The sequence below is a fragment of the Nyctereutes procyonoides genome, unplaced genomic scaffold (assembly GCF_905146905.1).
Source record: "Nyctereutes procyonoides isolate TBG_1078 unplaced genomic scaffold, NYPRO_anot_genome, whole genome shotgun sequence".
Lineage (NCBI taxonomy): Eukaryota > Metazoa > Chordata > Mammalia > Carnivora > Canidae > Nyctereutes > Nyctereutes procyonoides.
This window is the reverse complement of record NW_026575044.1, coordinates 30,392,496-30,416,094: the sequence shown is the minus strand read 5'-3', so window position 1 is coordinate 30,416,094 and position 23,599 is coordinate 30,392,496. Positions and strand designations below refer to the sequence as shown.

The 23,599-nt window shown below is 37.9% G+C and overlaps 1 protein-coding gene across 1 annotated transcript in view; it reads left to right on the top strand.

Moving 5' to 3' along the window:
* The first annotated feature begins 723 nt into the window (after positions 1-723).
* Positions 724-23,599, top strand: part of RNF138 (ring finger protein 138) — a 35,112-nt gene continuing 12,236 nt past the window's right edge. The window contains exons 1-3 of the mRNA XM_055324557.1: positions 724-944; positions 16,887-17,052; positions 18,230-18,345. Coding sequence (XP_055180532.1) covers positions 835-944; positions 16,887-17,052; positions 18,230-18,345 — 392 coding nt within the window. The 5' untranslated portion in view covers positions 724-834. The remainder of the gene's footprint in view (positions 945-16,886; positions 17,053-18,229; positions 18,346-23,599) is intronic.

Below are 23,599 nucleotides of genomic sequence, written 5' to 3'. Positions count from 1 at the left end.
GCGGCGGCGGGCGGCGCAATGCCACGGAGAGCGGCCGGAGGGGCGGCGGGAGGCCGGCGCACCATGATGAGCCTCGGGCCCGGCCCCCTTCGGGCCGCTGAACCCTGAGCGCTCCGCTCGCCACTCCCCTCCCGGCCTCCGCGGCGAAGGCAGCAGCGGCCGGACGCGGAGCCCGAGGAGCCGCAGCGCCGCTTCACCCCCGCGCGCCGGGAGAGCCGCTCCCTCAGCGGCGCGGCTCGGGGGTTCCTAAGTGAGCCGCTAGGCCCGCGGAGTGGAGGGGCGGGGCGGGGCGGCGCGGGGCGGGGCGGGGCAGGCACCCGCCGACCTGGGAGGGCAGCAGCCGGCGGCGGGGTTGCTGCGCGGGCGGGGGCGGGGGCGGGGCGCCGGGGTCGGGGCCGGGGGCGGAGCCGCGGCCGCCTCGGGAAGCCAGGTGAGGGAGCGGCCCGGCGCTGGAGGCCGTCGGCCGGTGGCGGCGGCTAGGGCCCGGGTCGCCTTCCTTCCCGGGCGGAGGGACGCGGCCTCCCGCGTGCGTGCGAGCCCGCGTGGAAGCGAAAGCGAAGGCGAAGCTCCCGGCCGGCCTCCCGCCAGGCCCCGCCCCCGGGGGAGGAGCAGCCCGGGGGCCGGCCCCCGCCCGGCGCGTGCGGCCCCAGCGTCCCGGCGTTCGGCCCCGCCCCCGCCCCGCCCCCTTCCTGGCGCGAGCCGCTTCCTGACGCGATTCCCCTCCCCCCCGCCGGGTTCGCGTAGGGAGTCGGGCCCCGGGCCGCCACCGCCTGCTTGGCCGCTGTCGCCGCCGCCGCCGCCGCCCGCCATCGCCTCGATCCCCCATCCCCCGCCATGGCCGAGGAGCTCTCCGCGGCCACGTCCTACACTGAAGATGATTTCTACTGCCCTGTCTGTCAGGAGGTGCTCAAAACGCCCGTGAGGACCGCGGCCTGTCAGCACGTGTGAGTAGACGCGTCCTCCCCCGCGCGGAGCCGGGTGGGCGTTGAGGCCCGGCGTCCAGCCCCGGACCCTCGGCCGCGGCCCGGCGGGAGCAGAGCCCACCGCGACTTGCCCGGGCGCCCCCGGGCGCGGCCCGCCCTCCTCCCGAGCTCGGGGCCGGCTTCCTGCCCCAGCACCCCACCCCCCACCCCCCTCACCCCCCTCACCCCCCGGCCCTCGGGGTGTCCATCCCTTGCTTGCGCGCCCCCGGGGCTGTGGCCGGGCTCCTCCCGGTCGTGTCTTCAGCCCCCGGAGGCCCCCCTCTCCTCCGGGCCCGGGAGGAATGGCAGGGAACGTGGAGCCTTTTTGTTTCCTAGCAACCTGAGTGAAGGCTGGGGTGTCGAGTGTCAAAACCGGCCGAAGGTGCCGGCACGGGCCCGCTCCCCCCACCACCCTCTGTGACCTGCCCTGCTCTCAACTTTTCTTTTAGAACCTGGGGCCCTTCTTTCCAGATCCTTCAGGAAGTCTTCTCTAACTTGCCTTCCAGCCCTGCTTCCCAGGCCACCCTGGAAAATGTTCCCTTTCCTTTAAAATTCGGTACATGTTGGAATGATCTAGAATGGGGTGTCTTCTCTCCTGTGTTAGAACTGACAGGATTTCCGGGTATTGAAGTGACAGTTTCCCTTTGTTTTACCCTTCTGCTTATTATTTGGTTGCTACCAAGGTAGAGATAGAAAAGGAAGATTGCTGTTCCATGGAATGAACCGAAGGCAAGGCAGTGACTCCAGGGGTGGGTGGGTGGGTGGGGACACAAAGGGATTGGGTGAGATGGCACAGTGCTCTGATTTGGCATATTTCTAGGAAGAACTTCGATAATTTTACAGACGGCCTGAGTGTCAGTCAGGGTTGGAAGGAGCCCTTCTTGTAAAGATACATAGCACATCTGACAAACCTGGCTGCTGATCAGAGTCCTTGGGGAACTTTTTAAGTAAACATACCAATACCCAGGCTCCATTCCAGATTTACAGAAGAATTTCTGGCAGGTGAAGCCTGGAAATCTTTATTTGAAAAAATACACTCAAATTTGAAAGTTCTGTGTGCTTGCAAGTAGCTGAAAAGAGTGGCACAAGTTTATAAATATATTTCTTTCTCCACCTTTTTTTTTTCTTTTTGAGTGTATTTTCTTCTATGATTTTGTAAAGAATGGATTGAATTTGGGGTTCTTAATCAGATGTTTTATTATTGTTTGATACCCATTTTTCTGACTCTGATCCCCACCTTCTTCCTATTCTGCAGTCATGTAAGCCAGGAGTATGTAACTTTTCATTATAGGAGTTGTGCCAGTTATGTTTTGCTGTTATGGGAGATGAATGACAGTCCGAAATTGCTTGGTGATTTGGTTCAAGAAATGCAGATTGCTAAGGGAAATATTTTGAGATTTTCACAGCACAATGTATAACTTTTTGGCCTTTAACCTATCCGTATTCGTTATTATAACTTGATGCCTTTCCTGTGCTTGTGCTGGCAGTGAGTGGACAAAGGGGAAGGTAGGAAGTCAGATTGAGAGGAAGTAGGTGTTTCTGGACAGAATCGTCTCAGTCACCCTTTGGGTCATTGACCTCATAGAACTCATTGTAATCTTCAGCTCTCCTCAAAGTTCCATGCAGTTTGCTCTAGTTCATTTCCCTTATGGGACATTTTAAATCAGACTAATTTGGCCTGACATCAACAGTATGGAAAAGAGAGTGGAGATGGTTTTTGAGGACCGTTTTCTAATCATCTCATTGGACTTGGATATGACTAGACTAGATGTGGAAATGAAATGTAGAGTAGATATTGTTGATAGGAAGAATGGACACTTAACTGCTTTATCACTGTCCTCCTCAACCCATTTTTCTTTCCACCTCCACAAACACAGTTGCTCTGAGGTTCAATGAATCAAAAGAAGGCAGAGGGAGGGAAAAGTTTTATTTGGAAAGGATGGTGATGGTGGAACAGGGTCTTGACTGACTGGAAAGAGTTTGGTGGGGAAATAGAATTGTTAATCTCGTTTACCATGTCATTTGCTCCTCCTTTTTCACAAAGGACAAACCTGGTGCCTTTAGAAATACTTCCATTTAGCTACAAAATCAGTTTTTGACTCATAGGTAGTAGGAAATGAGGTGATAAGGGCTTTGGGTCACTCTGAATATGTTAGAAAATAAAAAAATTTCATTTCCCTTTCAATGACTGCAAAGGATTTTCCCACTGACTATTCAAATGAAAGGAACAAGTTCATTGTCATTAGAATAACTTCATCATAATATAAATTTCTATATAATTCTTATTTATTTTTTCAAACAGCAATTGTTGAATGTCTTCTGTATGTCTGGTACAAAGAATACAAGGTGCTCTTTCCCTGGGGAAAAGTTAAGACTGTGTTAATAGTCTAATGGAGAAGACCTAAGCATGGATGTGATTGATATGGAAGTGATTTACGAGGAAATTTTTATGTGAGCATTAAGAGCAGCATCTAAATCAGCCTATGACTAAAGGGGAGATTTCCTGGATGAAGTAATACTTTAGATCAAAATTGGTTATTCAGGGTTTGTTGGGAAATACCCTGATTAGATTTATGGCTTATGCAGAGGCAAGGAGGGGTTAAGAGGATGACAGTTTCCAGGCCGAAGCCAAAGGATGAATATAGTAGAGATAGAGTTTAGAGATGTTGGCAGGAACTTTCTGTGTAAGCCAATTTGAACTTTTTCCTGAAAGCCATGGAGACCTACTCAATAATTTTTGGCAGAGGAGAAGCATGATCACATTTCAATTTTAGAAAGTTTACTTTAGTAACAGGATTCAACTTCTTGGTGTAGCGGTGAGACTAGTGAAGAGGTCATTCATTGCTGTGTCAGAGAGAGAAACGGTTAGAACCTGAATCAAGGTAATGATAGTGGGAATGGAGAGAAGAGATTCCTGACATTTTAAGGAGATGCATGTAAGATTTGATGATGCCCAGTAGTTAAGAGTATCTATGTGGATCTGGAATACTAAAGCTGTGAGTTTGAGTGTAGCGGCTGAGGGAGGTCTGTAAGTTGGAAGATAGCAGAGGGCAGAGGGCTAGATAAGACAAAGTGCTGGAGAATATATACTTAAATCTGGAGTGGAGAAAAGTGCAGCCCGAGAAGGAATGGACAGGATAGGAAGAAATCCAGGATAGAGTGTGACAGGGGAAACTGAGAAGAATTTTTTTTTTTTTTTTTTTTGGAAACTGAGAAGAATTTTAAGGAAACAGTAGTTAGCAGTGTTAGGTAGCTGCCTTGCAGTGGTCAGATGTAGTATTTTAAAAAGCAAGTAAGTATGAATTAAGAATATTAAAGTTGAGAAGGTATTCAAAGTAGGGTTTCAGAAGAATGTACAGACTGGCATAGTTTTAAGGTATTTCTTTTGGTGTTTTCAGTTGTAATCTTCAAAGGCTCTTTGAACCAAACCTCCTCTTCCCTGTTTTGAGTGGTTAGGGGAATAACTTTTGTACATGGTTAAAAGAAAACTCCATCACAATGAAAATTACATGTAGCAAGATACCTTGCCAAACTCTTAAAGATGGAATCTTAAAAAAAAAAACAAAAAAAAAAACAATTCATTTACTTGAGAGAGTAAGAGAGAGAGAGAGAGAGAGCATGAGAGGAGGAGGGGCGGGGAAGCATGTTCCCAGCTGAACAGGGAGCCAATGGGGGGCGGGGGGCTCTGTCCCAAGACCCTGGGATCATGACTTGAGCCAAAGGCGGATGCTTAACCAGCTGAGCCACTTGAATACCACTTAAAGATGGAATCTAATTTGTTTGTTTTGGGGCATCTCTGTAAGGAGTCATCTTTAAAAATGAGCTAATCTAAATCAGTTTTCATTTCTTATTAGGCACATACTAATATGATTCTCTCTCGACCTGCTTTAGGTTCTCTTCCTGAATTTTCAGTTTATATTTCTTATTTTATTTATTTTTAAAGATTTTACTTATTTATTTTAGCACATATGCACACAAAAGTGGGGAGGAGGAAGGGGAGGCGGAAGGGGAGGGAGAAGCCGACTCTCCACTGAGCAGGGAGGCTGACACAGGTCTCTACTCCAGGACTCTGAGATCATGACCTGAGCTGATGGCAGACGCTTAACCAACTGAGCCACCCAGGCGCCTCACATTTCTTATCATTTTAACAACTTTATGGGTACCTTATTCTTTGAGCAGTCATGCTCTAAATATATACTTTTAAAATTTCTACTTTCCTATAGACTTGTTACAATCCTTAAAGCCAGACAAATAGGTTCTTGCTGATTTAATAAATGCTTTTCTAGACCATTTTTTTTCTTAAGGATGTTAAGACTACCAAATTCTCTTGACAAATATTAAATGACACGATTAGAAAGCAATTATGCTATTTACTTATGTAACAGAAGGTTGACTTAGTTTTAAGTCCTGAAGACTATTTAAAATCTCTGATTTTTTTTTTTTTAAGTTTGTTGTTTTGGAGTATGATTTTGACTATAGACTAGAAGATAAAGAGTGCTAGATTTTAAAGTAAGATGTGTGTATATATGTATGTGAAGGCATGTGTGTAGTATGAACATAAAAAATACACACACATGAAATATTACTTAGCCATAATAAAGGATGAGATCTTTCATTTGTGACAACATGGATGAACAACATGGAGGGAATTATGTTAAGTGAAATAAGTCAGGCAAAGAAAGACAAATACCATATGATTTCAGTTACATGTAGAATCTAAAAAACAAATGAACAAATAGACCCATAAATAAGAGAACAAACTCATGGTTGCCATTGGGGGATGACATGTATAAGTGAAGGGGAGATTAAGAGGTACAAACTTTCAGTTATAAAATGAGACATGGGAATGAAAAGTACAGCATAGGGAATATAGAGTCAGTAGTACTGTAATAATATTGTGTGGGGACAGATGGTGACTATACTTACTGTGGTAGGCATTGAGTAATATATCCAATCACAATGTTGTACACCTGAAACTAATATAACATTTTATGTCAACTATGCTTCAGAAGTATAAGAAACTAAAAAACCCATTCTCAGGAATACTGAAAACTTACTTGACAGTTGCAACTTTTTTCTTTCCAAAATTAAAATAGTTTTATTTTTCTATTTATAAAAGTGATATAATGTAGAGTGCAAAAAGATGTAAGGAATGAAATGAAACTCACAATCATAGTACCTGATTGTAGTTGTAAGCAGTATGAAGTATTCTTTCCAAAGACTGGCTGGCTGACTGAAGGGTTTAACTGATTTATTTATCTTTACCTTTCTGTCATCTATCTATTAATATTTGATCAGTTAGGTGGGGTGATATTACATGTGCTGTTTTATAACCTTTTTCTTTTCTCTTTTCTTTTCTTTTCTTTTCTTTTCTTTTCTTTTCTTTTCGAGAGAGCATGTGCATGAGAGAGTCGGGGTGGGGGGTAGATACACAGAGGGAGAGAAAGAACCCTAAGCAGACTCCCTGCTTAGTGCACGTTCACTGGGTGCAGTCTCACAATCTTGATACCATGACCTGAGTGGAAATCAAGAATTGAACACTTAACTGACTCAGCCACCTATGCGCCTGTGACCTTTTTCTTTTGGTAGTTTGTTTTGGACATTTATCTTTATAATTTTAACTATTAAAAAAATGCTAGATTTTTAATTAATACTAAAATCAGGAGCATGATGAGTGGGACAGTTTTCCTCTCCCAGTGTCTATTGATCAGACTTTTGGTAGGAGAATGGGTAAAACAGAAATGCATCTGGCATGTGCTAGTTTAAAATTGTGGGAAACTTAAAAATAACCTTTTAAATTGCTTTTGGGTAATGAACTGTCCTTAAAGATACAAGCTCCTTTGATACATCAAAACAGTTTTAGTAATTTTGATCTGCATATTTTCCTTACCCCCCTACTTTGTTTTGAAATAGGTTCTGTTTAGCAAATTCAAATAGTTCAGCCAAAGGGAGATGAGGAATAAGCCAGTTTTATATCTGAGGAAACTTGGTGTTTGGTGGTATAGAGGAAGGAACAGTAGAATTGGAGATAAAGACCTTAATAATTTTCTTTGCACTTTTCACAGTTTATAATCTTAATGTTTTTGGAATCAGATGATTTGACTAATATCCTTCTCACTATAAGCTCTATAAAGGCAGCAACCTAAGTCTCCTTTTACCTACTGGAGTCTAGTATACACATTCAGTATTGAATAAAGGACTGAATGGGTTTGTGTTGGAGCTTATTGGGTATATAACTTTCTCAAGTCATTTAACTTCTTTTCACCCTGTTTCTTGTCTATAAAATGGGTAGAAACAATATTCTTCACAGGGTGGTTGTAAGGACCAAATTAAGTAATGTTTGTGAATAATAATAATATTATTTGTTTCACAGTTTTCAAAAGCTATACAAGTATTAAATTATTGTTAGTTTGATAACTGTAGCATCTAACACAGAAAGCTAGATTATTATCAAGATGGAAAGGAATCTATTTCAAGTTTTTTGGTCCAGATATTTAATACCAAAGGAATTGTTGTGAATGGAGAATATTGTAATTTACAATTTTAAAGTTACAAAAGGTGAGGATCCCTGGGTGGCGCAGCGGTTTGGCGCCTGCCTTTGGCCCAGGGCACGATCCTGGAGATCCGGGATCGAATCCCACGTCGGGCTCCCGGTGCATGGAGCCTGCTTCTCCCTCTGCCTGTGTCTCTGCCTCTCTCTCTCTCTCTCTCTCTCTCTCTCTCTCTCTCTCTCTCTCTCTCTCCGTGACTATCATAAATAAATAAAAATTTAAAAAATAATAATAAAGTTACAAAAGGTAATATGTCCTGTTTCCCACGATCACTGTTAACCTTACATATCTTTCCAGAGATGTGTATATAAAAAAGGTTATAAATATTATTTTTTTTTGTTTTTCACAGAAGGAACAGCATTCTATGTACATTATTTTGTACCATGCTATTTTCATGTTATTTTGGAGATCATTCTGTATCAGTACGTATATACATGTTTTGGTTGTAGTTTTCTCCATTTATTCAACCAACACTGAGTAGCCATTATGTGCTAGTAGTATTGTAGATACTAGGGCTAGAATATTCAACAAACCAGATAAAAATCCCTGACTTCATAGAACATATTTAGTGTTCTAATATTTCATTGTTTGATGTATCATCAAACAAATCATCATCAAACAAATCATCATCAAACAAATCATCATCCATTGTTTGATGATTTATTTATATAGTTTCATATTGATGAACATTTAGGTTATGTCTAGTCTTTTGCTGTTACAAGTAATGCTGCAGTGATTAAACTTGTATGAATGCCATTTCACGTGTGAGTTTTTCCTGTAAGGTAAATTCTCAAGTGAAATTGCTGGGTCAAAGGGTGAATACAAGGGAATTTGTCAGCTCTGTCACACAAGGATGATTGCAGCTCTAGAGGAGTGTTTACACATGGAAGATGCTTATGGTTTTAACATGAAAACTAGATTCTTTCTTTGAGTTAAACAATTTAACAGTTTGGAGATTAAGGTAAATTAACATTCATAGCTTTAACAAATATGAATGAATGCCTCCTAAGTGCTCAGCTCTGTGTTACAGTGCCGGACATAGAGTGGTGAGCAGGTAAATGTGATACCTGCCCTTGAAGCTGGCATTGGTAAGATATTTTAATTCAAATAAACACTCGGATAAACTTGTAGTTACTAACTCACAGGTTCTGAGATAGAGAGCATAAGAAGGAAACCAGATTTAGGGTGGTTGATGGGTGGGTGGGTGGGTAGGTAATCAAAGATCCTTTCAGAGATCTAAATGGTGTGTAGATGTTAGTTTGTGGAGGGCTGTTTGTGTATAGAATATTCTGGGGAGAGGGAACATTCTAGGCAAAGACCCTGAGGTAGAGGGAACATGCAGGGCCTTGTATTTTAATGAAGAAGCATCTTTTAGCCTTCAGCCTCTTACAGGTTTCTTAACTTTTCATTTTTTAAAGTCTTCATTTCCTTGACTAAAATAAAGGACCATTTAAAATATTTACAGTATTATTTTTAAAGGATTCAAGATAATGAATATGAGGTATCCGGAACTTTGCCTACCACATTTTAAATACTCAACAAATAGTTACTACTATTTGTATAAATGTTCTGATCCTTGACACAAAATTTGGGTAGCTTACAAAATGCCTTTAGTACTATAAAAGTATATCTGTATTCCAACATCTTTGCCAACCATGTTTTTTTTTTTTTTTTTTAGCAGTTTTTTGTTAGTTTAATAAAGTTCAAAATGGGGGCTCTAGGATGGCTCAGTTGGTTAAGTATCTGCCTTTGTCTCAGGTCGTGATTTCAGGGTCCTGGGATTGAGCCCCAGGCCTCAGGTTTTCAGGCTCCCTGCTCAGCAGGGAGTCTGCTTCTCCCTCTCCCTCTGCTCCTTCTTCCCACTTGTGCACATGCTTTCTCTCTCCCCCAAATAAAGAAATAAAATCTTAAGAAAAAATAAAGTTCAAAATGGCTTCTAGAAAATGGTCTTTCTTTCTTTCTTTCTTCTTTCTTTCTTTCTTTCTTTCTTTCTCTCTCTCTCTTTCTCTTTTTTTTTTAATTTTTATTTATTTATGATAGTTACAGAGAGAGAGAGAGAGATGCAGAGACATAGGCAGAGGGAGAAGCAGGCTCCATGCACCGGGAGCCTGATGTGGGATTCGATCCTGGGTCTCCAGGATCGCGCCCCGGGCCAAAGGCAGGCGCCAAACCGCTGCGCCACCCAGGGATCCCTCTTTCTCTCTCTTTCTTAAGATTTTATTTATTTGATAGAGAGAGTACAAGCTGGGGGAGCAATAGGCAGAAGGAGAGAGAGAAGCAGGCTCCCCACCGAGCAGGGAGCCCCATGCAGGGCTCAACCCCAGGACTCTGGGATCATGACCTGAGCTGAAGGCAGATGCTTAACCGACTGAGCCACTCAGGTGCCCTAGAAGTCACTTTAAAATGTTTTTTTAGTTAGGCTGTGTGTGTTTTTCCATATTAAATTTTTATATTTTTACTGCTCACAGAGTGCTATAAGTATATTGTGATCATTTCTATGGCTATATTTTAATGATTACTATAATTTATTACTTAAGCTTGCATTTTTTTCTATTTAATGCTTTCCTTTTGTGTATTATTACATCTTCCGCAGTCAGATTTGAGATATTTGATTCTCTTTATCTAAAGTTATGATGATACTCAATTTTATTTGTTGAGTCTCTTGAAAACTTTTTCCAGTTTTTGGACGCATTGGAAATCTACTGAAATATATAATGTGTGCCTTTGAATCTTAATTTGCCATTCTTATTCATTTGATCTCACTATTTCTTCGAGGGCATTCTTTTTCCATTGTTTTAAAAACCTTTTTAGTATATTTGAATTCTTTTTTAAAATTTTATTTATGTATTTTTTAAGTTTTTATTTAAATTCCAGTTAGGTAACAAACAGTATAATATTAGTTTCGGGTGTACAGTAAGTGATTCAACACTTCCATACAGTATCCGGCACTCACCACAACCAGTGCACTCCTTAATCCCCATCACCTATTTAACCCATCCCCCCACCAAATTCCCCTCTATTAATCGTCAGTTCTCTATAGTTAAGAGTCTGTTTCTTGGTTTGCCCCCACCTTTTTCCCTATGCTCATTTGTTTCTTAAGTTCCTCATGTGACTGAAGTCATAGGGTACTTGTCTTTAGTGTATTTGAATTCTTAGAATAATTTGATTCTTTGGAGATCCTTCCCTTTCAATAATCTTTCTGTTTTTAATATTACTTATTAAATGTTTTTTGGGGATATAGTATATACACAAAAACCTGCCACAAGTACCTACATGCATATAATGCGGTAAGTCCCATCAGGATAGGGATTTTGTCACTTCTGTTGTCTATTGTAAACCTAGTGTTTGTTGTGTAGTAAATTTATATAGATTTTTATCAAGTTAGTATGTATTATAGTATATGGACATAATTTTTAGAAGTCTGGTAAGGTAGATTTATTATTTTTGCTTTTTTTTATATAGCTTTTAAGTTAAATTTATTTGAGATCATGGTAGATTCACATTTAGTTGTAAGAAATAATACAGAAATCCTATGTACTGTGACCCAGTTTCTCCCAATGGTAACATCTTCTAAATAAAACTAGGATATCCGGGCAGCCCCGGTGGCTTAGTGGTCTAGGGCTGCCTTCAGCCCAGGGCCTGATCCTGGAGACCTGGGATCGAGTCCCACGTTGGGCTCTCTGCATGGGAGAGATACTGGCTATTCTAGATGTCCTTTAGTGGGTAAATGGTTAATCAGAAGGTGGTACATCCTACCACGCATGGATTGTACTCAGCAATAAAGGAACAACTGATACATACAGCAACCTAATTTCCAGAGAATTATGCTGAGTGGAAAGGGAAATCCCCAAAGGTTACATAGTGTTTGATTCTACTTACATAGCATTGTACAGCACCTAACATTCTTTTTTTGATGATGACTCTATTGAGATATAATTCACATACCATATACTTTACCCATTTGAAGTGTACAATTAAATTGTTTTTACTCTATTTACAGAGTTCAATATATAAGAATCTTGAAGTGACAAAATTATAGAAATAGAGAACGCAAGAATGTTAGTGCTTTCCAAAGGTTAAAGAGGGGCGGATGGAGAGAAAAGTGGGCATGGCTATAAAAGGGCTTTATGAAGGATCTTTGTGGTGATGGAAATGTTCTCTAACTTTACTCCATTGGTGTAGATATCCTAGTTTTTTTTAAACTAGATTTTATTTATTAATGAGAGAGAAAGAGGCAGAGACACAGGCAGAGGGAGAAGCAGGCTCCATGCAGGGAGCCTGACGTGGGACTCGATTTTGGGTCTCCAGGATCACACCCTGGGCTGAAGGCAGGCGCTAAACCGCTGAGCCACCCAGGGATCCCCAAGACTTCTTTATGTATTCTGGATACTGGACCTTTGTTAGATATGTGATTTACAAATGTTTCCTTCCAGTCTGTAGTTTGTCTTTTTATCTTTTTAATAGCAGATGTTTTTTAATTTTTATGAAATCCATTTTAATTTTTTCTATTTAGAATGTGCTTTTAACACTAAATCTAACTGTGTAGCTCTGTATTGTGAATATTTTCTTTTTTCCCCCTAAAAGTTTTGTAGTTTAATGTTTTACATTTAACTCTGTATTGGTTCTGAGGGCTATTGTAACAAATTATCACAATCTTGATGGGTTATAATAACGAATTTATTTTCTCATAGTTCTGGAGGGTAGAAATCTGAAACTAATTTCATTGGGCCCAAATCAAGGTGTTGGCAGAGGCCTGAAGTCCTGGGGGCACACCATTCCCAATCTCTGCCTTCATCTGAACATGACTTTCTCCTGTGTGTCTGTGTCATATCTCCTTTTGCCTGTCTTACAAAGACACTTGTGATGGCACTTCTAGATAATCCTAGCTAGTTTCTCCACCCCCAAATCCTTAGCTTTAGTCTAGGCTATTGCAATATAAGGTAATATTCACTTGTTCTGGGCATTAGAAAGTGAATATATCTTTGTATGGCAATTTCCCAGTTTACTACAGTCTGTGACCTGTTTCAAGTTAATTTTTGTAAAGGTGGTAGACTTAGATTGAGGTACATTTTTGTGCCTGTGGACATCTAACTGCTCTAGCATCATTTATTGAAGTCTAACTCTCCTCCAGTAAGTCACTTTTTGCATCTTTGTTAGTCATTTTTGCCTTTAAAATAATTTAAAAATTTAAGTAAATTCTTTGCCACACACAGGATTTGAACTCACAACCTGAGATCTAAAGTCACGTGCTCTACTGACTGATCCAGTAGGCCCCCCTATCATTTTTGCTTTTTAAGATATATTCTTGCCATTCTTTAAGATGTTTCAATATCTATTAATAAAGCCCTGTTTTGTCTTTATTACTTTATTATGTGTATTTCCATTAGAAATCTTTTTTTCTTCATTTATGTCTACATTTTGAATAAAATCCTAATTAATTTTAAACCTGATTACCTTTTTTTTAGTTTTTTATGTGAATATTTTTCATTGTTTTTGATTCTGTTAATGATATTTAATAATACAATTACTATTGGAGAGTTTGTATTGTACAGTTGCTACGTATTGTAATATTGGGGGTTAATTGAAGATTTTCTAACAAAAACAGTTTTGTCTTCTAAAGTGATTTTTATTTCTTGCTTTTCTGTATCTTATGCCTTTAAATCTTGTTTTCACAACCATTGCCAATATTTTTGCTAGTGGTAAATAGAAATTAATGTATTTATTTTACTTTTTCAGTAAAAATTCATTCAACATTTAAGCATGTTTTGTACTTTTTAAAAGAATCATGTAGTTGTACTCTTACATCTGGCTTTCTTCAGCTCAACATAATATCCATATTCTCATTACAATATCTTATAGTTTTCATTTTATGAATATGCTACAATTTATTCATTTTTCTGTAATGAACATTTATATAATTTTCAGTTGGCTGTTACTGGTAGTGTGGCTGTGAACTTTCTAGAAATTTCTTCTAATTGTATATACTGTTCTGTTGGGTATAAACTTTGGGATGGAATTACTGGGTTATAGTGGATACTGTCAGTTTTCTAAATGATTGTATTAATTTTCCAAATGATTGTATTAGTTTGCATTCTCCTAGATCAAATGGGAGTTTAAGTTGGCTCACATCCCCCTCAACACTTTGTATTTTCTACCTTTTCCATTTTAGTCATTCTGGTTGGTATGTGGTGTTACCACATTTTTACTATTTTAGTTATTTAATCAGTGAGTGAGTTTTGAAATTTTGCTTTATTTTAGCTGCTTCCTTTAACTACAGCATTTGTTTATCTTGGTTTTTCAAGATCTTTTAATAGTCTATGTTTATGTTTTATTTATAAGTAATTGTTAAATTAGCCAGCATATTGACTAATTTACCTTCTAATAGTTACTGTTCTACTTCATTTCTTTCACTCAAGCATCATCATTTTATGCATGATTATCTCTTTGTAATGAATTTTGCTGTTATGAACTTTGTGGACAGTTTTCAATTCCTTATTTAAAGAGGAAAGTTTGGGATCCCTGGGTGGCGCAGCGGTTTAGCGCCTGCCTTTGGCCCAGGGCGCGATCCTGGAGACGCGGGATCAAATCCCACGTCGGGCTGCCGGTGCATGGAGCCTGCTTCTCCCTCTGCCTATGTCTCTGCCTCTCTCTCTCTCTCTCTGTGTGACTATCATAAATTAAATAAAATAAAAATTATTAAAAAAAAATAAAGAGGAAAGTTTAACTTAATTATCTGGTGACAGTTTTACTTTCATCTTTTTATTATTTCTCTTTGATAGCTTATTAAACTTGTCTTCTCTAATATTACTTAGTCTTCTTTTTCTCTGACTCTTCTCTCTGAACTCTCCTATAAATGTTTATATTTCTCTAGATTCTTTAGTGCTCTTTGCACTTTATCAGCCCTCTATATTTTTCTCCGTAACTCCCAGATCCATATTTCTAGTTGTTAACTGAATATCATGCATTGAGGTTTTTGTAGGTACTTTGAACTTGCATCTATCTTTCCTCTGTCAAACCAGCTCTTCCAATATTTCTTAATTTGGCTAATACAATTAATTGCCTTTTACTTACTCTTCTAGGTTAGAAATGCTTATCTTTCTCATCCTCCCACAAGTAATTGTCAAACAATTCTGTTGATTTTATTTGTTAACATAGGAAGCTCCCTATATACACAATCAGAAACTGAGAACTGTGTCTCTGAAGTAGAGATCCTCTGTTTCTCCTACCCCTGCCTTAATGTAGACCTTTCCATGGTCTAGACCATTGCTCCGGTTAGTCTTCCTTTTTTTTTCTGACTCCTTAATATAGACCTTTCCATGGTCTAGACCATTGCTCCGGTTAGTCTTCCTTTTTTTTTCTGACTCATTCTCCCTTCTTTTTTTTCCCTCTTTGACAGTCCCTTTGATTACAGAATGCAAACAGTGACTGAAACAAGGAATTTAAGTTAAAAACTTATTATTTCAGAATCTACAAAATATATAGACAATTAAATTTCAGTTTTTAACAGTTGAACTTACAAATGATGATTTTGTAGCTTTCTAGTTTTCATACTTTCCAAAATTATTAAAGTTCAGAATGGCACTAAGACTTTTAGGATGCCCTCTTTAAAGACTTTGATAAGTACTGACAAATTGTTACCCAGAAATATAGATTACTCCTGTCTTTTATATCTCTTCTAACACTGGTTATTATTTTTAAAGCCAGTTTTTAGTTTGACAGCTGAAAGATGGTATCTCAGTCATGTTTACTTTGCATTTTTTTGACTCTAGGTTATGATGAATTTTTTTCTTATGATGATAAATATTTTTAATATTTTATTTATTTATTTATTTATTTATTTATTTATTTATTTATTTATTTATTTATTTATTTATTTATTTATGATAGTCACACACAGAGAGAGAGAGAGAGAGAGAGGCAGAGACACAGACAGAGGGAGAAGCAGGCTCCATGCACTGGGAGCCCAACATGGGACTCGATCCCGGGTCTCCAGGATCGTGCCCTGGGCCAAAGGCAGGCGCCAAACCGCTGCGCCACCCAGGGATCCCCTATTTTTAATATTTTAATTTGTGGCCTTAATACTCATATCAAATTCTATGTTAGTGATATTAGTTACTATGAGGACTTTGTAACTGTCAAAAATACTGTGATAAGCATTTTACTGTATTACCTCTTTTAATCCTCTGAACAGTTGTTTCAACTGTAAGTATTTTATGGGTGAGGAAACTGCAGAGGGAAAAGTGACTTGTTCAATGCTACATAGTTAGGAAACTCATTTTCTATGATCACTTATTACCTGTTTGCTCTCAACTTTTATTAGAGGAGAAAGAATGAATATTTGCATTTATAGGTGATTGGATTAAATTTATATGTACTTCTGGACTCCAGATGCAGATGGCTGTCATTTATCTATTTTTTTAAAAGATTTTATTTATTTATTCATGATAGACATAGAAAGAGAGAGAGAGGGCGAGAGAGAGAGAGAGAGAGAGAGGCAGAGACACAGGCAGAGGGAGAAGCAGACTCCACGCTGGGAACCCGACGCGGGACTCGATCCCAGGACTCCAGGATCGTGCCCTGGGCCAAAGGCAGGCGCCAAACCGCTGAGCCACCCAGGGATCCCCTATTTTTTTTTTTTAAAGCTAAATGATCAAGTTTGTTATTTGTGTTAGGAGAAAAGAAATCAAGATTTTTAGTGAGTTTGGTTCTAATTAGAACGTTTAGAGATGTTTAGAGCACGAAGGGTCTTTAAATATTTCTCAAATTGTGTTCCATTGCACATTGTTGTGGGAAATTTTCATATTTCCTGGCAATATAAGTTTGAGTAATACCTAACATTTTTCCTAGCAGAAAAACTTGAATGTTATCCTAGAATTTCCCAAATCAATTTATGCACTATTTGGTGGTAGACCTATTAATATCTTGTGGAATATCTTGAAGTATATCAGTTTGAGACAAAAGCTGATGTGGTCTATTCTTTCATTTTATAAGGGGAAGAAATGGAGATCTAGTATCACTGAATGTGTTGCATAAGATAACAGTTACTAAATGATACAGGAGAAGCCAATCAGTCATTGCTTTGTACCATCCTTCCTCTGATAATGTTATGTAGTGTTAATACTTATTTTTCATATATTATGTTAAAAAGTTTAAAGCATAATTGAGTGCAATATCTTTTATATTCCCATTTAGTTTAATTATTAACCTTAGACTCTGAGAAATATGTGTATAATTTTTAAAATTCTATGAGTACATTTAAATAGCCTAACTCATTTAACATGAATACATATCCATATCCACATGATTGTGTTTAATCATAGAAATGAAAAGAGTCTTTTTTTCTGTAGTTGACATGTCACAATGTTTGGTTTAGTTTCTGTAGAAAATGTTTCCTGACTGCAATGAGAGAAAGCGGAATACATTGTCCTCTCTGTCGTGGAAATGTGACTAGAAGAGAGAGAGCATGTCCTGAACGGGCCTTAGACCTTGAAAATATCATGAGGAAGTTTTCTGGTAGCTGCAGATGCTGTGCAAAACAGGTAGAGTAAATTTGACATACCTCTTCTTTGAAAATGAAGGTTCTATTCAGCTTTGAAAGTCAAATTCCTGTTGGAATTTTCTTGGTAGGTGCTGGTTTGAAGAGAAAGAAATTAACTTAAATTGGGTAGAAAGGCCAAACAAACTGATGGTAGATCTTAATAGATTATAAACTTGTTGAGAACAGAGACTGAAAGATACAACCTGTGAATTTGTCATAATTTTTAACAGGGCATTTTTCTCAAAGTAATTGTTCACAGATTACCTATTAATTGAGCAAACTGGCATTTAACTCATTTAAACCTTATTCTGGTACAAATTGTGATGGTAGCAGCATCATTATTGTAATTTTGTATATAGAAATGGGCCAAATGGATTTATGTAGTCAAGGAAATCTTTAGCTGCCTGCTTTACCTTGTATTCATGTGTTTAAGAAATCACAAAATATTTTGCAGAAGGCTAACTTTTAAGGAACGGGTAAGAAAACCAGGTGTTGGCAAATAACTGGCATTAACTCTCCAGTCTGGATTTTATTCTATCAGTTGAAGAGGGCGTGAAATAGGAGTGATTAGGCTTTGAGTATATCCATATGTTTATGGATTTATTGCAGCCACTTTTTCAAACAGCTAATAAAGTCAGTGAGCAAAACCAGTTGCTATTTCATGCATTCACACAAGTCAGATCTGCTTTTCCATCTCTTTGAAGGAAGTGTTAACTGACAGGGCAATGAAGTGAAACTGGAAAATACACTTGAGAGATTCAGGCCCTGCTCCTCAGTGAGAAACTGAAAAATGTTCCAGATGTTAACCTGGGAACCTAATTTTTTTTTTAAAGCACTTTCTAACTCTACCTGGACGCAATAAAGAATAAAGAAATGCCCAATAACATAAGGCAGTCTATTACTGCTTATTTTAAGACTATTATCGGTAGTGTAGTTTCAAATGTAAATTTATTTGTTAATATTTTTTGCAGTGAGTTTATATCTGTATCTAAAGGACAAATACTTAATACTTATTTTCAGCTTCTACTTAAGAATTAAACATTTACATGAAAAAACTCTTGTTTAAATGGAATATTTAGTTACGTTTATCTTGTTTTTCTCCTGTTGACAATATCTCAAATCTTATGAATTCTATTTGAAATTAAAAATCACATTATATTTTGATCAATAATTTACAGATTAAATTCTATCGCATGAGACATCATTACAAATCTTGTAAGAAGTATCAAGATGAATATGGTGTTTCCTCTATCATTCCAAACTTTCAGATCTCTCAAGATTCAGTAGGGAACAGGTAAGCAATATTTATTCTTATTTTATAATTGAAATGGAATTGTTTGGGGAATTATATAATAAGGTGTTTTTTATTTTGAGTATGTGTGTGTGTTTAAAGTAAATTGCCAAGTAACAGATCTGTAAGATTTGTCTTCAAGTTTGTTTAACTCCTGTAAGATTGTATCTGGGAGAGTATCTTCATGATATGCTTAAGCTTATGTTATTTGAAAATAATTCTAAAAAAAAAAAACAATCTACATTTTGAATAAAAAACAAAAGTGAGAGTTGAAGGCTGTTTTCTTTTGCAACTGAAATTAACTTAAACTAAAGAAATTCCCTTTCAACTAAAATCTTTATTTGCTATCTGAGAAAGAGTTGTTTGAAATTTTAATTCTCATAATAAAATGTCATATAAAAATGAGACTTAGTATATTAAATTCTTAGTTCTATTTTAGTTCTCCCTTTTTTTAAGCTAGATTTTGGTTTGATATATCTTATTGTCTCTGATGTTTGTATATTAAACATTTTTATGGAATGTATACTTTACACAGAGTAATGACCAAAATACACATGTATGATTTTTTTAAGTAGTGATAAAACAAATATCCAGTTACCCACTATAAACCAGATTGAGAAATAGAACATTCTTCAGGGTATTAGAATCTCCTTGTGAGCCCATGTCCTTTTGAACCACATGCTCCCAGAGGTAACCACTCTTCTCTTTTAGGTTATCCATTCCCTTGCTTTTCTTTGTAATATTACCTCCTATGCATGTATCCTAGATGATAAAGTGCTTAGATTTTAAACAATAGCAAGCACACACATAGTTGTGTAAGGAAAGGCAGTATTGGCAGTATTATAGAAAGACTTTCAGGAGAGAGTGTGTTAAGCAGAGTCTTTTAAGATTTTGTTTCAGTGGCGTTTCATGTGCTGCTAATTTTCAGTAATGAACCACTTTTAAGCACTCATACTATACGTTCATACTCTGTTCCTCATTTGAAACTGTTCTGGTCTTGAGTAATTTTCTGATTGCCTAGTCTGCAAAATTCTTTTAGATTCTCATTTTACTTGGCTTAATGTCATTGGATGAAATGGGTCACGCCTATTTTGTAATTAAAAAAAAAATCTCCTCAGATTTCTTCATCCCTGTGCTTTATTATTGTGCTTCTACTGTACTGAAATTACTCAGCAATTTGTTAGTGGCCTCATAGATTATTCTTACGTGTTAGGTGGTGTTTGTCTTGTTTAACATTGTACCTCTGGTTCTTAGCAAAGTTCCTGGTGTATGTATGATTTGTGCAATCACTGCTTGTTAAAGGACTGGAGTTTCTTCTCAGGAGTCTTGCTGCCTTCTCTCTTACTTCTCAGATCCAGTTTGATTTCTGATAGCAGTATTCCTCATCTATGTTTTTCTTCTAATACTGTTTGTCACTTCTCTAGTTCGAGCCTTCATCATCTCTCACTCAAACTATTACAGTAGTCTTTTTGTTGGTGGTCCTCTAACCCGTCCTGTTCACTGTTGCCAAAGTGATATTTCACAAGTGCTATTCTGATCTCTTTCATCCTGTCCTTATTCCTTTCTCCTTGTACTTTGTCAGTGAATTAACATGGCCCCCTACGAGTGTTTCTTATCCTGGACTCCATGGGCCAGTAAAGACTCTGTGAACTACCTGAACTGCCAAATTTTTCTGGGGAAAGAATGCTGAGATTCTTAAGAGATTCCATGATCTAAAATCCAGCAACTGTTTTATCCAACAAAATTCTCTATTCTGAGGTGCTTTCTGATCTGGCACTTTCCCATGCCTTTTTTAGTCTTTCTTTTTCTTGGCTAACCATCATTGCATCATATGCCTTAACCATATTGAATTATTTGTACTATTTCCTTGAGAAGCAGTATAAGTTAGTGATTTTTAAAAAATGAACTCTTGGAGTCAGACTGCCTGGGTCCCAGGCTCTGTCACTTACTAATTGTATGATTTTGACAAGAAACAGCACCTCAGTTTTTTTTTTTTTTAAATCTGTTTTAAAAAGGAGGATAGTAGTGATACTATTAGTACCTCATTGGGTTGGGAGACAATAAATAGGTTAATAAAGATAAAGCATATTGAAGAGTCCCTTGCTTGGAAATGTTAGTTTTTAATTATCACCTTCATCATTCCCTCACCTCCATACTTTTACTGGTAGTAGTACCTTTTCCCACCACCCAACCCATACTTAGCCAGTCGGTGGACTTTTTCTTCTCTTGAAGATTTAGACCAAGTATTACTCAGTAAAATCTTTCCTGACCTCTAGAATTTCTTCCTTTTGGTAGAACTGTTCTTTATTCTCCAACTAGACCCTCTATCACTTTATTATATTTATTTGTTTACTGTCTATCTTTCTAAAATCTAGAAATCTAGAAAGGGCTTCTTGGCCTTAATTTTAAATCCTATACAAAATTCTAATTGTAATGGAAAAATTAGGTTTATTTATGAATAATTAGGAAATTGGTGAAGAAAGGGAAATAAGGTGTTTTTTTTTTTTGTTTGTTTTTGTTTTTGTTTTTTTAATGGTAGGAAATAGAAGATGTGAAGCCAGAATATATAGTAAAGGTCTTGGGAGGAAAGAGATAGTATGCTCAAATTAAGTAGTTTGAGGAGAATTTAGCCTTTAAAGGGACTATTTTCAAAGAGTAGAGTGTTGGATATACTATGTGAGCAGCTAGAAACCACAAGTAGTGAGTGATGTACTCTGCTGAAAGCAGGGGAGGGGAAGAAGTAGATACTTTCTTGGAAGAAAGTAAGCTGTATAAAGAGAGCAGTTGGGAGGTATGCAGCCAGCTAAGGCACTTTTGCTGGGAAGGAGTCTGGGAAATAAATATCCTAACTCTCCTCTTGTTTTACCCTTCCAATTGCCAGCTGGGCTGAACCCAACTGGGAAGCAGAGAGGGGAGCCTTTTGATGCAGGTTAGTCTGTCAGTACACAAAGCATGATGAAAAATGGAGGAGAGAAGATCGGGGGAGGCAAAAGATACCAAATATATAAGGATTTCAGTTAGTAGCCAAATATATTGTAATATCTTATAAACTATGTTTCACAGTTTTCAAGTAGCTAGTACAAAGAATAAAACATCCATTAAGTTATTAACAGTCTGTGATATTGTAAACAAAATAGTTTCTAATGAGAAACATAGGTATTCCTGACACTAAAAGAAATGATACTGAAATGATTTTGCCCATAGCATTCTGAAAAGGAGAAACCATGCAGTTAAACGTCATCTTTCCTGTGGTAAATACAAAACAAGGTACATAGGGCTGTAATTTAAAGGCCTCCTTCACTGTAGCATATGGTAAAAACTTTTCTTCTAGAGACTTTTCTCTGGTATTTCTGGCTTAATCTAGGTGTGGTGGTAGGATGGAGAGAATCTGTATATTCATGTAGTTTTCCTTGAAGATTATTGCCAGAAGCTAAGCGTTTGATAAACAGCTCAGTTTGGAAAATTTAAGGTCTTACTCTTTGTCAAGTAACTATAGAGAACAGATACATTTTATATTGCTGATTAAGAACAGAGCCATATAATTAATAGCTGAGCAGGATTTAGTGGCATTTTATGAATATTCATTGCTTTAATAAAGACCTCTCTGTGGCAAAGTCAAAAGACTACCTAAGAGTAGAGCATGTGTTTTCTCAGAATATAGTTTATAGTATCCCCTCATATGTACAAATGGATGATTTAAACTCTGAACTCCATGGCTGTAGAAATTCTTAAAGTGGTATTTGCATGTACCTATCTCAGCAGTAAAAAATATTTCAAAATAAATCCATTAGATCATTTGATTAATTCAACGTGGATGTATCGTACTTTTAAATACTGGGCACACTCTGCATGTTCTAGAATATACAGGGATGAGTAAAACAGATGCAGTCCCCTTTTCTGTATATATAAACAGTTTAACTACCAGTTGAGCAGTCCAAGATAAACTAGCCCACTAGTTTCAGTCAAATCATTCAAGGTAGAACTGCTTACTATAAAGTAATAAATGTTAGAGGTTATTTAACAAAATTATTGCATTAGTAAGGGGTAGTTTGTCATAATTATATAGCAGGGCTAGTTGTTTAAGGCCATTTCTAGTTCATAACAATAAAATTCTGGTTTTAATCTATAAGACTATGCTTTCTGTTTTCTTTAGCCTCTATAGAAGTGAGGAAGAGGAGGAGAAGGAGGGAAGATGCATATAATCATTAAGATACCAGACATATTTTATTTATCTTCCTTGGAAATTGTTTGGTCTGTTTGCAGGCTTTTCCTACTAATTTTGACTCTTTGTAAACATTCATAAGTAGGTATCAGTAGGTTTACATAGTTTAGTCCAAATACAGCTCTTCACAAAGACTAAGAGAATGAAAGTTGCAAGCAGTCTTATGTTGTTCCTAACAAATTTCTCTCCAAGATGTTGAACATTTTAAGTGGCTAAAAAACCTTTTTTTTTTTTTTTTGAGAAAGTGCAAGAGAGAGCACGCAGGTATAGGGCATGGGCGTGGGGGGCACAGAGTGAGAGAGGGAGAGAGAGAATCTTAAGCATTCTCCATATCCACATCCAGTGAGGAGCCCATGTGGGGCTTCATCTCATGACCCTGAGATCATGACCTGAGCTGAAATCAAGAGTCAGATGCTTAACCAGTTGAGCCACCTAGATGCCCTGCTAAATAACTGTTAAGGAATCTGGTACAAGTATTATATAAAATTTTTCTTATTTATAAGCATTCATTATATATTGTGGTTGCTAATCCTTTATTCCATTTATTTGTGTGTGTGTGTGTGTGTGTGTGTGTGTGTGTGTGGTGTGCTTGTGTCTGCATATATATATATATATATATATATATATATATATATATATATATATAAAATTCAGAATTAAATGTGTTTTTTTGGCCATTTTGTAAAACACATAAACATAGACTTTGAAAAAAAAACAGACTTTGAGATTTTTCTTCATATTTTTACATATTTTTAAAAATCTAGAAATACTTTAGTAGTTTGAAAGCTTTGCTTTAAGAACTATTGCAATTTATAGTGTTTAATTTGGCATAGTCCTACATAATTTTAATTCTTTTTTCTTTCTTTTTTTAAAGATTTTATTTATTCATAAGAGAGAGAGAGGCAGAAACATAGAGTGAGAAGCAGGCTCCCCTGCAGGGAGCCTGATGTGGGACTTGATCCCAGGACCCCAGGATCACAACCTAAGCCAAAGGCAGATAGATGCTTAACTACTGAGCCACCCAGGCCCCCCTCT